General features: G+C 38.7%; 1 protein-coding gene across 1 annotated transcript; it reads left to right on the forward strand.

Annotated features, from left to right (window-relative positions):
- Positions 1–2,177: 2,177 nt before the first annotated feature.
- Positions 2,178–4,151, forward strand: tcf21 (transcription factor 21). Its single transcript, XM_034162145.1, has 2 exons — positions 2,178–2,651; positions 3,776–4,151. Exons 1-2 carry the CDS (start codon positions 2,211–2,213, stop codon positions 3,863–3,865), a joined length of 531 nt encoding a protein of 176 aa, XP_034018036.1. The 5' UTR covers positions 2,178–2,210; the 3' UTR covers positions 3,866–4,151.
- Positions 4,152–15,480: the final 11,329 nt, after the last annotated feature.

Below are 15,480 nucleotides of genomic sequence, written 5' to 3' on the forward strand. Positions count from 1 at the left end.
AAAACAGCCAAATACTTCATCTAGTATAGTTAAAATGATAATATGCATGATTATCAGTGTGTTTTTATGAAGTCATTCATACCAATCAATCATAAATATTTTGCCAATCTACAGGTATATATGCTTTGCATCATCCGTCTAATCTTCTTGGTTGTTGAGATATATAAAAACGGTGTTTTGGACCATGTTTTCCTTGGCCTTTGACCAAGCCACTTTAAAATGTAATCACCCATCGATATCTATACAAGGAATATTCCCACCAAGGCTGATGGAAATCCATCCAACAGTTCCTGAGTTATCTTTTACAAATGCTCTCAAACTCACACACACCAGTGAAAACAATACCCTGCTGTCACCGCTTTGCCAGGGTAAAAATAAAATACTCACTAAAAGGGCACTTAAACCTCCAGCAATGGATGATACCAAAATCTATGCTTATTTCCACAAACCAACACATAGACAGTAGAGGGCCTGTGGCTGTAGCTTTGTGATGTCATAAAGCAATTTTTCAAAAAAATTTTATTGGTCAAGTTTTGAGATCAGGGATAGATCCAAGGTTTTGCTTTTAATTCCCCCTTATCACAACAAGATGTTACATTATGTTGCATTTTTATCAGTTTTTCTGCAAAAATAATTAATGAACTAAAAGCTACCGTGTGTAGAATTTATGGATGCGGGCTTCCCTCATGGAGGCTGGCATGTTGCAAAGTCATTTTGATACAGTAGCCTAAAAGGGACATGCATCTTTCACATTTTGCAGCATGGCTGAAGGACTGAAGAAAAAAGCAGTGGGTGCTCCCTTATACACTGTTAACAAGTCAGAACCCTCATTTTTGTGAAATGGAGGATCAAATTAATTTTTTCCCTCAAAATTGTACTCACAACACCCCATAACAACATGAAAAAGTTTATTTTTTTTATTTTTTATTTTTTTTTGTACATTTATTCACACCCTTTGCTCAAGACTTTGTTGATTCACCTTTGGCAGCAATTACAGCCTCAACTCTTCTTGAAGCTTGGTGCAGCTATCTTTGGACAGTTTTGTCCATTCCTCTTTGCAGCACCTCTCCAGCTCCATCAGGTTGGATGGGGAGCATCGGTGCACAGACATTTTCAGATCTCTCCAAAGACGTTCAATCGGATTCAGGTCTGGGCTCTGACTGGGCCACTTGAGGACATTCACAGAGTTGTCCTAAAGCCACTTGTCCTGCTGAAAGATGAACCGTCACCCCAGTGTGAGGTCAAGAGCGCTCTGGAGCAGGTTTTCATCCAGGATGTCTCTGTACATTGCAGCATTCATCTTTCCCTCAATCCTAACGAGTCTCCCAGTTCCTGCTGCTGAAAAACATCCCCACAGCATGATGCTGCCACCACCATGCTTCACTGTAGGGATGCTGCCTGGTTTCCTCCAAACATGGCGTTTGACAGTCACGCCAAAGAGTTCAATCTTTGTCTCATCAGACTAGAAAATTTTGTTTTTTATGGTCTGAGAGTCCTTCAGGTGCCTTTTGTCAAACTCCAGGTGGGCTTCCATGTGCCTTTCACTAAGGAGTGACTTTCATCTGGCCACTCTACCATACAGGCCTGATTGGTGGGTTTGCTGCAGAGATGGTTTTCCTTCTGGAAAGTTCTCCTCTCTCCACAGAGGAATGCTGGAGCTCTGACAGAGTGACCATCAGGTTCTTGGTGACCTCTCTGACTAAGGCCCTTCTCCACAGATCACTCAGTTGAGACGGGGATCAGCTGTAGGAGGAGTCCTGGTGTATGAGAACATCTTCTATTTATGGATGATGGAGGCCACTGTGCTCAATGGGACCTTCAAAGCAGCAGGAATGTTTCTGTACCTTTCCTCAGATTTGTGCATCAAGACGTTGCATATTATCTGCAAATTTGTGTTTTTGAATCATGTGTCATTAAATTATGACTCTTCTGACAGCAATGATAAGTTCAACAAATCATTTTTAAAAATCATCAATTTAATTATATCACAAAAGAGCTTTTTTAATTGGGGTACAAAAAAGAAGTAGTAGTGCGTATTTGTATTTGGGACCCCCTCGACCCCCATGCAGCGCTGTCTCCTCCCAGCAGGAGGTAACGCCCCCCTGCGTTCGCGCACATAAAAAAGTCTGACCACGCACACTTGCACGTTCATGAACAAATTACCAAAGCGCGTCTTTGCGCACGCTCCGAACCCGCTCCCAGGGTGCACCATGTCCACCGGGTCCCTCAGCGATGTCGACGACGAGCTCCTGGACGGCATCCTGAAGTTCGGCTCCGCCGCCAAAGACTCCAACGAGAGCACCGAGGAGAGCTCCAACTGCGAGGGCGCCTCCGCGGCCGACGGGGAGCGCAGGGGCGCGCCGGCCAAGAAGAGGAGGAGCGCGGCGCGCAAAGCGGCGCCTAAAGGTGTGTCCGCAGCGCACGAGGGCAAGCAGGTGCAGAGGAACGCGGCCAACGCGCGGGAGAGAGCCAGGATGCGCGTGCTGTCCAAAGCCTTCTCCCGGTTGAAGACCTCGTTGCCCTGGGTGCCTCCGGACACCAAACTGTCCAAACTGGACACTCTGCGCCTGGCGTCCAGCTACATTGCGCATCTCCGGCAGATCCTGGCCAGCGACAAGTACGAAAACGGATATATTCACCCCGTCAACCTGGTGAGACATTTATCATTTATCACAGCCGCTTCATATCACATTAATCATTTTTCACTGAATTGATCGTGCAGACAAACTGTGAATCTGCTGCGTAAATTGTGGCCAAAATGTTGATTCGAAAAAAATTGCGCACTGTGAAGATCAGTTACGATGAGCCCAAAAACTTGAGAAAACCTTATAACAGTTAAATAATTATATATATGCAGAAAGTTAAATAATTTTAACCACTGAATGAAAAATTGTGCAATTTGATATCAGTCTAAAACACGCAAACTGTCCAACATAATAATCAGTTGACGTATTCGTAAAATCCATTTTGCAACCCCAATCAAAAAAAAAAATGCGATTTTTTTTTAAAGTTATTGATCCATGTCATTGTATAAATTAATTCTTAGTAAACTGTAGAGTTACAAAGTAAAACAATTTTTTTTTTTTTTTTTTTTGGTAAGTGGCTGCTGGTACATGGCAACATAAAGGCATAATGATACAATTATACAGAAACATGTTGAAAAAAAATGCTCTTCAAAAAAGAACAAAAAAAAGTCTTAATTGGTAACATACAAAGTAATTAGATTTATCCAAGTTAACTAAACACATTCTTGATGTGAACTAGTTCATTTTGTTTGAAAAAAAACTTTATTTTGGGTGTTACCAATTGAACTCATTTCTGTACTTTTGTTGTTGTTGTTTTCTTTTATTTTTTTTAATTGTAGGACCAAGCAAACAAATTGCTTCATTTGGTAACATACAAATTAAATTATTTTATCCAACGTAACATCACCCTCCTTAGTTGGATAAACTTAATTCAATTTCTATGTTACCGAATGAAGCCATTTGTTTGGATGTTTTTATTTATGCATTAATTTATTTTAATATAGAAATTGTGGAATCAACTGAAACAAATGATTTCAAATTGTGGGAAACAACCTAAAAGGCTTTGTGTGTATGATGTCACCTAAAAAAATGTAGTTTTAAAGATTAACTATTTTTTTTCTAATTGCTCTGTAATTACAAATTCAAACATGTAACAGTCAAACTGAGTGGTGCAAAACTTTTACATGGTTAATATTCATATACTGTATTAGTATGTTTGTATTTATTATTGGTTGTATTTCGCTCCACAGACGTGGCCTTTCATGGTCGCAGGTAAGCCGGAAAACGATCTGAAGGAGATGTTGAGCACGACGAGGTTATGTGGGACGACAGCTTCCTGATGCAACCACACGGACGCCTTCGCCACTTTTTGTTTTTATACATAAGAACAATGAATTACCAAGTTGTTTTTTGATTTTTTAAAAAGCTGTTTTCAGAAGGACACAGATGCACGTCTCATCTTTGCAGATGTTGAAGCGGGAATCCAGCAGAGGAGGTGGGAGGTGCTTCCCTTCTCCTTCATTCCCATTTTTAAAAAAAATATAGACTGAATTTTATTTAAATGCATTCTGTTGCTGATGGTCTTTGCTGGTTCAAAGATGGACTGCTTGCCTGCTTTTAACCCCCCCCCCCTTCCTTTTTTTTTTAAAAGATGCTCTTCAGATGCATTTATTTACTCATGCAGGCCCGTTTTGGAGCTGCAGCAGACGATGTTTGTGCACATGAGAATTTGATGTGCAGAGAGCTTGTATATAGAAAATATATTTACTTTTACATCTTAAATGCATTGTTGTTCTTCTTTTTTTTTTCGGGCTGTGTGGGCCCAACGCTTTGACCTGCTGACCTTTTTGTCTCCACTCTGTCAGAATGGCACAATCTGAAAGCGTCAGATAAGCCTCTCGTAGATAACGGCGGACGCTGCCGTCTTTACATAAACAAACATTTGCCTTTAAAGAAATCCAACCTGAAAGATTAAGTTTAAACAAGTTCAGTTTAGTTTATCTCTTGGCCAGTTTAAATGACTAATGAGTAGAAAGGTGTTGACAGGTGTTTATAATTTGGTTGTAACTGACTTTAATAGAACTTTAAAGCTACAGTGTGTATGAATTAGTGCCATCTAGTGCTGAGATTGCACTCACCCATCGTGATTTTACTTCCCTTCATATTTTCGCTCCTTTATCAACGAGGATTCGTGCTTCCATCGCCTTCTCTTGTAATAAGCAATATGTATGAGCTTCGATTTTACAAAAAAATTAGGGTTAGCAAACATTTTAGCCTGCGCTAGCAACCAGTAGACTGTTCATAATGGAGTAAACACTCATCCCCCTCTTTTTTTTCCCTTCACTTTTTCACCTGAGCTGTCAAATGCAAAAGGTGAAGTAACTATGTAGCATTTGGACTACTTTACCAACATGGCCGCCACCTTGACGAGGCCCACTCCCATATAGATATGAAGGGCTCATTCTAAGATTATGAACACATGGATTCATTGTTGCACGTAATTATACATTAATGAACAGCTGGGTATGAATGCTACATTCCGTTTCTGCTAATAAACATCCCAAAATCCTGCACAGTGCAGCTTTAAATAGCTGTTTTCTGGTTTTGCGGCTATACATAATGATAATGGTCACCGGGGCAACCGTTTGAGACGTCAGATGATTTTTCAGTTGTCAAAAACGTTCCAGTGAGCTTTAATCCCACCCCAGAAGAGTTGTTGTATTTCTCTTGGGTTATGACCGCTTTGTTTACATCACGCCGACAGTTATTTATGCTCTCAAACACACGGCCTTTTGGAACCTATCTCTCCCCAAAACACATACACACCCATTGTGATTTATTAGCATAAAAGCAAAGGCGTGTCATTTTAAACTCAGAATCACTTCATCCCTGAAAACTCAACCGTTTGCACTCGTTTTGTTGCAGCAGAGGATAAAGTCTCTCTCTCTCTCTGTGTCTATGTGACTCGTCCACACAGTGGTTGTCCCTCACTTTTACTGGTTTTAATAAAAGTCTAGCTAGTGACTCTTCAGTCACATTTATAGGCCATATTGTAAAAAAGCATAACTCTGTGTGCTTTTTAATTTTACTTTTTTAAGTTCAGGTTAGTTAAACAAAAACCAATTCTGACCGCTCGTCCTTTTGGCTACAGGCCTGTCCAGCACCTGTTAGCAGGAGGGAAACACAGGCAGCATGATGAGGAAAAAAACATCATGTGATTGGCCAGTTAGAAGTATAGCACATGCGCCATCCATCAGAAATACACTTGGTGCGTATTTGAAGCAAAACAGAGCATAACTAGAGCACCTCACTCATAGAGCACAAGCCTCTGCCAACACTAGTTTCCATTCCAATTCCACAAAATTTTTGGTTGTTGGCAATACAGTGGATTAGTGGTTAGCACTGTTGCCTCACAGCTAGAAGGTCATGGGTTCGATTCCCACCTGTTGCCTTTCTGTGTGGAGTTTGCGTGTTCTCACCGTGTTTGCATGGGTTCTCTCTGGGTGCTCCGGCTTCCTCCCACATTCAAAGACATGCAGGTTAGGTGGACTGGAAATTTTAAATTGTCCGTAATGTGTGCGTGCGGGTGTGAATGTGTTTGTTTGTCTATACGTGTACCCCGCCTCACGCACTATGACTGCTGGGATAGGCTCCAGCCTCAACCCTTATTTGGAGTAAGTGGTTGAAGGTGAGTGAGAAGTGGTTTTTCATAAGCTACATTAGACGTGATCAAATATCAGGAGTATGTATTTAGTTCATGCACTTGAAGTTTTTTTTGTGATGTTGTCAGGGTTTTTTTTTTTTTTTCTTTCAACTTTTTCCAGTTTCTGAATTCTTTTTCTTATCATTTTCACAGAACATTGGTTATCTCTGCTTTGGCACGTGGTTTCCGTCTGATAACTGGAAGTTGACAAATAGGTATAAAACTGGAACCTCCATCCAATTTTGGTGGTGTAGGTAAATCCAGAACTGAAAAATTAGAGTGATTAAGGCACTTTTGATTGAGATATAATGCAAAATGTACACCAAATGGGCTTTTCATTATTAAATTCAAATGTCCATAAAATACACAATCTGGATCAGATCTGGATCAAACTTTGTCAGGTGATAGTGAGTGTCAGTCTACACCTCACTTTGAAATATGAGACTGATTGGGGCACATTTGATTAACATATAATGTAAAATATACATTAAATGTGATTTTCAAAGTTAAATTTAAATGGCCTCAAAATCTGTAATCTGGATCAGATCCAGATCAAGTAAAGTATACCATCCGCTCTCAATGAGAAAAGTAATTTGATCTTTTTTGACAGAGATGAATGTTAAAGATAGGAAATTTTCCAGTTTTCCAAGATTTTTTTCTGGCTTTGATCTTTGACCTATGACCTTGAAAATTTAATCAGTTCTTGAGTATCGGGATATGAGTCTTCAGTAAAAATATCATAATGATATTTGAAAAATTGTGGGCTCCAGGCTGTTCACAAACAGACAAACATGGGCGAAAAAATAACCTCTTCCGACTATTTTAAAATCCAGTTTGACCTCATAAAGCAACAAAAACTAAACCAAGGACTTGAGTACTTTTTCTCCGTGGAGGCAATTGCACTCAGTTTCCGTAGTGCAGACGTGTTTCCTGGATAAAAGTGCCTAATCAAGTTTTTCTTTTGCTTTATTAATCACGAGACCTTTGCCTTGACTTGTAGGAGGGACGTGGACGACTTTAATCACGCTCTCGTTTATGTTCATGCCAATGGGACAGTACCAAGTCTAACAGGAAACGTAAGATTGAGCGTCGACAAAAATCACACCAACATCTCCTCAAGGACCCTCACCTAATACATCAACGACGGTGGAGCGGGGGCCTCGCTGCCACCCCAAAGGGACCACCGGGGAGAAAATAAACTTGGCCTATGTGTCCAGGGTCCAGCTGCGAAGAGAGGAAGAGAGAATGGAAGAGAGAAAGAGGAAAGGGAGGGAGGGTTCTGGATGAGAGTAGTAGTGGGATTCCCATACTTGCTAATTGTTTTGTTGGCCTGCTGCCCAAACCGTGATGTGAAAAAGTTCCATGGACAAGAGGGGAGTAAAGAAATCACATTTTGTTCCAGCCATCTGCCCAACCCTCATTATTTCTTCAACTCACCCTCTAGGATGCCTGCCAGAGGTGATGCTCTTTAAACATCTGTCCATCCATCACCCTGTATTGTGGAAATTCTGTATGTATGGCCAAACTAAAGCTGTGATCTTCTTACTGAGATGAATTCTGCTCTTTGGAAAGTCGCTTGACCATTTAATCCATATTAGTCATGTTTACTATGTTCAGGTGCTAATTTTAATTGGAATTTTTGTGGTGGTTAGCAAAACTCTACATTTTTTTTTTTTTTTTACAAAAGTGCATGCAATAAACAATCATTTCCTAGAAGATACCATGGCGGCCATCTTGGTTTTGTAAAAATGGCGGCTTCATCATTATTTTTATTTTTGTAATCTTGCCTTCTAAATGACTTAGGATCTTGATTTCAGTGGATAAATACACATTCAGGGCCAAGGAATCCAATGGTGCTAATTACAAAACAAAAACAAAATATATGTGGGCAAAGTCACATTTATGAGTGGCCATCTTGTATTTGTAAAAATGGCATCTTAAAATTTGAGGTTCTGAATATTTCATTTTCTAAATGGCTTAGGATATTGATTCCAGTGGGTAAATGCACATTCAGGGCCAACGAATGCAAAAACAAAATATATGTGGGCAAAGTCACATTTATAAGCAGCCATCTTGGATTATCAAGTGAGTTTGGTTGCTCGGTAAACTAATATGCTTCTTGATGCACTAATGGTCATCTGGTCAAACTAGCCTCACTGAAAGTCTTACTAGTTGAATGCAAAAGTTTAGACATGTCAACATATCAAGCCTTCTCCTTACATATTAACTAGTGACCTACAATTGTCTCCACTAGTTAACTAGTGAAGGCCAAACATAATAATTAACTAGTTAAAACTTTTTTAAAATCATACTTAATATGGTTTGCTGCACCGAAAAAAGGGAAACTTTAAATCAATTTCAAAAATTACTCAAATTTCTTACACCTTAATTAATTAATTTATTTTTTGGAAAGTATTTTTTATAATAGTCCTGCGATGAACTCATGGTCTGTCCAGGGTCTAGTCCATCTCTTACCCACTGACCACTGGGATATGCCTCCTCCAGCCTGCTGTGACCCTTAATTGGAATAAGCAGGTTTATAAAATTAAAGTGAGATTGCATATTTATAATATAATTAAAACCTAACATTATAAATATACTTTGAGAGAAGCTAAAATAAATTTAGGTGTCATTTTTTTAAAGTTGGTCCAAGCTCTGTGTGCAAACAGCTCATTAAGAAGGTGGTGCTCCAGTATTTACGCTGAGTGAAATTTTACCATAATTTAATTTTTTAGTAATTTTTGGACCCACCATATTTGAACGTCAAATCTGCTTTTCAGAAAACCAGTGGGTAATGTCTCGGGGTGGGGGTTTGTCCAGTAGATAATTAGATCAGCATCGGATAGCAGCACACAGGGTAAGAAGCACACAGAGTATCAGAAGTGAAGTAAAAAAAAAAAAAACAGTTTGCAAATATCAATATAAATACACAAATATAAATACCAGACATACTGATCGCCACTGACGTACTGGCTACTACTGTTCCTCTCCTTCCTGTTCTCTGTCTTCCTGTTCCTGATCAACAGAACCAGTGCCACCGAGAGTGTGAGAGAGCGAGATCTCTCAGCTGGTCGTGTGTGTGTTGATTGTCATTAATTATGTCAGTAAACAGTAGTGTGTTGTATTTGAGCCATGTGTCACAAGACATGACCTTGGTCTTTTGAACGTTTCAGTATACAATACAGGCCCACCTCCATGAATAACAGCCTCAGAATTTGGCTTAAGTGTCTAAAATTCCAATAGATCAGTTGCTGTTGCAACAGATTTTGTCCAGCAGATGGCAGTATCAGAATGCTACATAACATACACAGGGCTGCTCAAAAGGGTTTGGACCTTTACTGGGAGATTCTGATAAATACGTGAATCAGGTGATGTGGCATGAAAGAATCATTAGTTTGTTTGTTTTCTTATCCCACAGAGGACTTCTGTATGTGCTTTATGCAAGGTTTTGATTACAGTATAATCACAAAAAGACAGTAGGCTTTTATAAGTTCATAGCCTTCTTGAGTTTAAAAGGGATAATTTTAGAAATTTTAAGATAGAGAAGCCTAAATGGGATGGACAAATTAAAATCTGCAAAAGCACAAAGGTATGAAGATCTATACCCAAAATGTCCAATCATCCTTGAGCAGTCTGATACTGCCATCTACTGGACAAATGGGATTTTAGAGACAAGCGCAGACAATCTCGTAAAAATGCTGGTACAAGAACCACATTTGGCATGATGATTCCCAAAGTAGTACTTATCCAATCTGGTCAATCGCCAATTGAAAAGTCAAGATGGCGGCCATTTTCCAAGATAGCCGCCCCCCCTCCCCCCCACACAAAAATGTCGTTACTTATGTCATTTGTGTGATATTGCAGCGAAATTGTACGTTTTCAGTCATGTGGGATTTAATTTTTCATGTTCCAACAACATGACACTTTTAGTGGTGTAAATTGTCATTTGACCACGATGACTTGCAGATATTAAAAACAACAACACATATATTCAACACTAAAGCACAATTTAATCGGAATCCACTCAGTAGATTCAAGAGATGAACACTTTCAAAACATGTGCTGGATGGAAACTATTAATACATAATACAATAAATTGGATTTTTACATCAATATAATTTTAATTGAACAAACAAAAACTGATAGCCCATTTTGGTGGCCATCTTGGAAAATGGCCACCATCCTGAAAGTTGAAGTGGACAATCAACCAGATATGCTGAGTAATACTGTAAGAATCACCATGCCAAATGTAGCGCTTATACCACCAAATGCATGATTTTTCCATTATTAGCTCCATTAAAAGTGTTTTTTTATCGGGGTAACAGTGCACTGTATTATTAATTCAGTTCCAAATTTATCTTATTTATGCCTTAAAGGATTCTCAGTGTCTATATTAGAAAGAAATGCTTTGCATTGAGTTAAGTATTATTATTTGTACAGTCCTAAATCACAGAATTTCTCTGTTGGCTTTACACTGACTACAATAATTTAATGGGATGAGAACTCCACAAAGACGAGTATTACCAGAGTTATAGAGACAGAAAATGTGAAAAAAAGAAGTCAGACTTACTAGATAGGGTCTCACCAGGTGTCACCCCAGGGCGATGGGACTTGCCTTATCTCAGCCTGCAGGGTAACCCAGAATGAAGTAGCCTGCTGACTTCTTTTTTACCTCGAGGACACAAAGCCACAAAAATGTGGTGTTGAAATTTAGATTTTTAAGAATTTCTGTTACTCCTAGTTAAACCAGAAGGTGGCACCAGTGGACCTCCAGTAATGCTAGATTCAGAAGACAGGAACAAGGACTATAAGGGAGGAACTTAATCTTCATTGTGTGAATCTTAAGACTGTAGGGACATTGTAAGATTGCTTTATGCGTGATAGGATCAAATAAAGTGTCAATAGATGTTCCAGTGCTTTTCAGTGCTGCCCTCCTCTGGAGACATTATAAAGTGTGCAAGTGAGAAACAACCAATTTCACAAGCCATGACATTTAAAAGTGAACTCTGGAGCATGTGTTTGAGCTCTCGGCATTTTACATTTCTCCTTCTTGATCTTCAGTGCAATAATCAAAACAAGTTAGCAATGATCTCAAACTACACGTGAGGAAAATCTACTAAACGGTTGCTGAGATATTGGTCAAAGAGTTGCAAATATTCGAGCTTTATGTCCATAAGAGCTTTAGCAGGGCCATGATGTGCACCAGGACAACATTAGGTATCAGGAGATCTAGCCCCTGACAGATGATCCACATAAACAGTTTGGGTTTTTCACCCAGCGGGGGTGAAAATTGAAAATACCAGCAAACAAAGCGATTCTGATCAATTTTTCAATCACAGTCCAGCTTGTGTTCCTTGATCATTTTGTTGACAAACATTTTTAATTAATTTTTTGCAAAAAATTCTTCTTGCAGTGGATTTTTCAAACAATTTAATGCAATCGCATTGCTTTAGAACAAATTGAAAGATAAGTTGGTTCACTGAAACCTGGATTAATGACATTTTTAGTTTTAGTGAATTCAATTTCAATTTATTCAATTTATTAATTTACATAGCGCCAACTCACGACAAAGTCGCCCCAAGGCGCTTCACACAATTCACAACAACACAAATTAATCTAAAATCAAAATTAAAAGCAAGAAAAGCACAATAAAAAGGTAAAACACAGTAGAATAAAAAGAAATTATAAACCAAACACAAACAGATTAAATTAGTGATAAGACAGTCTAAAAAAGTGGGTCTTCAGTCTTGATTTAAAAGTCTCCACCGTGTCAGACTGCGGAATAACAGCAGGTAGATCGTTCCAAAGAGTCGGACCATGGTAGGAGAAGGCTCTATACCCCACAGACATTTTGTTCATCCTCGGAACACAAAAGAGCCCTGCGCCCTGTGAAAGCAAGGGCCTCGCAGGTACGTAGGGCTTAACCAAGTCCGCCAGGTAGGAAGGTGCCAGTCCATGAACAATTTTAAACCAACAACAAAACTTTAAAGTCCGATCTTGCAGAAACCGGTAGCCAATGAAGGGATGCCAGAATGGGAGTAATGTGGTCAAACCTTCTACTTTGTGTCAAAAGTCTGGCAGCAGCATTCTGTACCAACTGAAGTCCTCGAATACTAGACTGCGGCAGGCTAGAAAATAAAGCATTACAATAATTCAATCTGGAAGAAATAAACGCATGTATCAAAGTCTCAGCATCAGCCATAGACAGGATGGGACGAATCCTCGCCACATTTCGCAGATGAAAGAAGGCAGTCCTAATAATGTCTTTAATGTCTTTAGTGAAGGCGATAGCTTCAGATTTACTGCACCACTAGTGGGTGTTGTACTTCGAGAAGGGCGGACGTATTCCTGAAAAAGGTTGCGTGAGCAGGCTGGCTTGAACTGCTAAGCTTATAAATGGGAGTATTGTGATTGGATGATTTAAGGCTTAGGGGGTGTTGATAGGCAAATGAAATTCTGGATCAAAGAGCATGCGAAAGTTACGAGAGGTCATTCTTGCATACACTTGCACTCACGCGTGCACATATGTATTTCCACGCTCTAAAATGAGTGTTAGTAGAACGAAGGTGCGGTAGACTCGATGTTTTCCCAGGTGGGCACAATTACCTGTGTTCGCGCGCACGTGTGTATGTGTGTCTGAATAATACACATGTTGTTTTAAGAGGATTCAAGTCAATTATAATTATAAAGATGTTATTTGAAGTCTGACTTCTCAAGAGTTCTCCTCAACCCACTTGGAGCAAGCGGCAAAACTATATTTTTGCAGCACATCTGAAACAAGAATTTCCTTCCTTAAGTGTTTTAGAGTTAAATAAGTGAATGAATGAATTGTTGACTGAAAGATTTGCTTTCTTTAGTGTTTATATCATTTCAAAACACCAGGTCATTTTTGAAACCAATCTTTCATTTTGTGTTTGGTGCAATTTGAAGCAATCATTTATGAAGCATGTATTTTATTTCAGGTTTCATTCATTTAAAAAAAAGTAGTAATTTTCTGAACTCTTTATATCATTTACTGGTTCACACATTTTTAAAAGTAAACAATTTTGTGATGCTGTGGCTCATTTAGCTTCAAAAGTTTTAAAACAGTGACTCATTTGTTGAAGCAATGGTTTATTCGAGCATTTTGAATCACTGGAATGTTTTCTGAAACAACTGTATCATCTTGGTGTTTTGAAACAATAATTTCTTGAAACAAGCATGTTTCAAACTCGCTGTTACATTTAGTATTTTAAACCTTTTTAAAAGTTAGCTTTTTATGAAGCAACTGCTCCTTCAGCTTCAGACATTTTAAAACCAGAAATGAATCAGTTTCAAACACTGGAATACTTCCTGAAACAACTGTCATCTCGTGTTTTGAAACAACCATTTCCTGTTTCACGTTTCAATAAAATTAATACCTTTTCTAAAACAAATTTTTAATTTATTGTTGTGAGCTGTTGTGAATCAACTACTGAAACAAAATGTTAACATAAATTCAACCAATTTAGAATATATAGCTAGCTAGCTAGCTAGCTAAAAAGATGGCTGCTAGGTAGATAAATAGATAGATGGATCAATAGCATTATACAGAACAAACTATGAATTGTTCATTTATTTTAGCATTTTATTGTAGCAATGTACAATTGGTCTTGATGTAACATTAATAAAACACCATTCAGCGATTTGTTTGTACATATTAAATATGGAATATCTTTAAGATGGTCTTAAATTTGAATTAATAGTACCAACAAAGGAGACTTATAAAAATTATATAAAAGTTTAAATATCATCACTCTTCCAGGAATTTGAACTACGTTGAACATCAAAGGACACCTGCAATGTAAGCAACCTGTGCCAGTCCCAGCTGGCAACATAGTTGCTATATTAGATTAACATTGTGCAGAGATCTGTGATACCCAAGACGAGTTCTGGGTTTATTTAACAAGTGGCCATTCATTCCGGGGTCGAGCAGAAGACCCACAAAACCCTGATGAGGATGGGACACATTGAGGAGTGGAACACAAGCTGTTCACTGTTGAGTCACGGAGCTTACGACAGGCCATGCTGGATAATCCTTCATGTGTGGCTGTATTTGGACAACGGGCTCTGACTCAGTAGCGGGAAGTTTGCGCTGGATTTCATTTAACGTTAAATGACACAAACCCCTCCTTCATTAAATCAAGCCACTTACCTTCTTGGTAGTCAGGAGGATACGTATGTCAACCTGCCTCGCACATAGGCGAACAAGTACACGCGTGTCTTTGAACCAAAATCGTTCACAGGTGAGCTTCTTTATTTGATGTCAATGACGCTCCAGGCAATTCCCAAATGGAAAAACCCCTTTGTTTTATTCATTCCAACCAACAATCCAAGCAATGTGGAAAATATACATATATGTCAGAATCATTGTGGATATATTTTTTTCTGCACTCCACTAAACCAGGAATATCTCGGAAGTCTGACCACACATGGGCTCAATTATTATCCCATGGAATTTCGCAAAAGTGAAGTCAGTAATAAGGAAAATATTCCTCTAATCTGAGGTCTTCCTCAGGCTGGGTGTGAAGGAAATTTAGGGGGTCCCCATTTTAATTGGGTCCAGATTCGACCTCCCAGTCAAAAAACGCTTGCGCAGATTTCTTAGTGAGGTGACTTTGCTTTAAAAAAAGGGAATATTTTGGTTGTACATGAATAAATGACTGTTTTTAACAGGGGATTGGGCTTCTCTACTGTTATAGGAAGCAGATGGATGGAAGCAAGGAAAGAAAACAGATCTTCTTCTAGTGAAATTCATATATATATATATATATATATATATGAATATATATATGAATTTCACTAATCCAACAAGACCAAGCATTCATGATATGCACACTCTTAAGGCTATGAAATTGGGCTATTATTAAAAAAAAAAGTAGAAAGGGGGTGTTCACAATAATAGTAGTTTGGGATTCAGTCAGTGAGTTTGTCAATTTTTTGGAACAAACAGATGTGAATCAGGTGTCCCCTATTTAAGATTTAAGGATGAAGCCAGCACCTGTTGAACATGCTTTTCTCTTTGAAAGCCTGAGGAAAATGGGATGTTCAAGACATTGTTCAGAAGAACAGCGTAGTTTGATTAAAAAGTTGATTGGAGAGGGAAAAAACTTATACGGAAGTGCAAAAAAAATGATAGGCTGTTCATCTACAATGATCTCCAATGCTTAAAATGGACACAACAAACCAAAGATGCATGGAAGAAAATGGAAAACAACCATCAAATGGATAGAA

The sequence above is a fragment of the Thalassophryne amazonica genome, chromosome 21, assembly GCF_902500255.1.
Source record: "Thalassophryne amazonica chromosome 21, fThaAma1.1, whole genome shotgun sequence".
NCBI lineage: Eukaryota > Metazoa > Chordata > Actinopteri > Batrachoidiformes > Batrachoididae > Thalassophryne > Thalassophryne amazonica.

What these genes read in the sequence shown, in the direction of transcription:
- tcf21 (XM_034162145.1), top strand. Translation starts at nt 2,211, where the DNA reads ATGTCCACCGGGTCCCTCAGCGATGTCGACGACGAGCTCCTGGACGGC. An exon ending in ATATTCACCCCGTCAACCTG is followed by an intron (nt 2,652 to 3,775) that starts GTGAGACATTTA and finishes TTCGCTCCACAG; the next exon opens with ACGTGGCCTTTCATGGTCGC.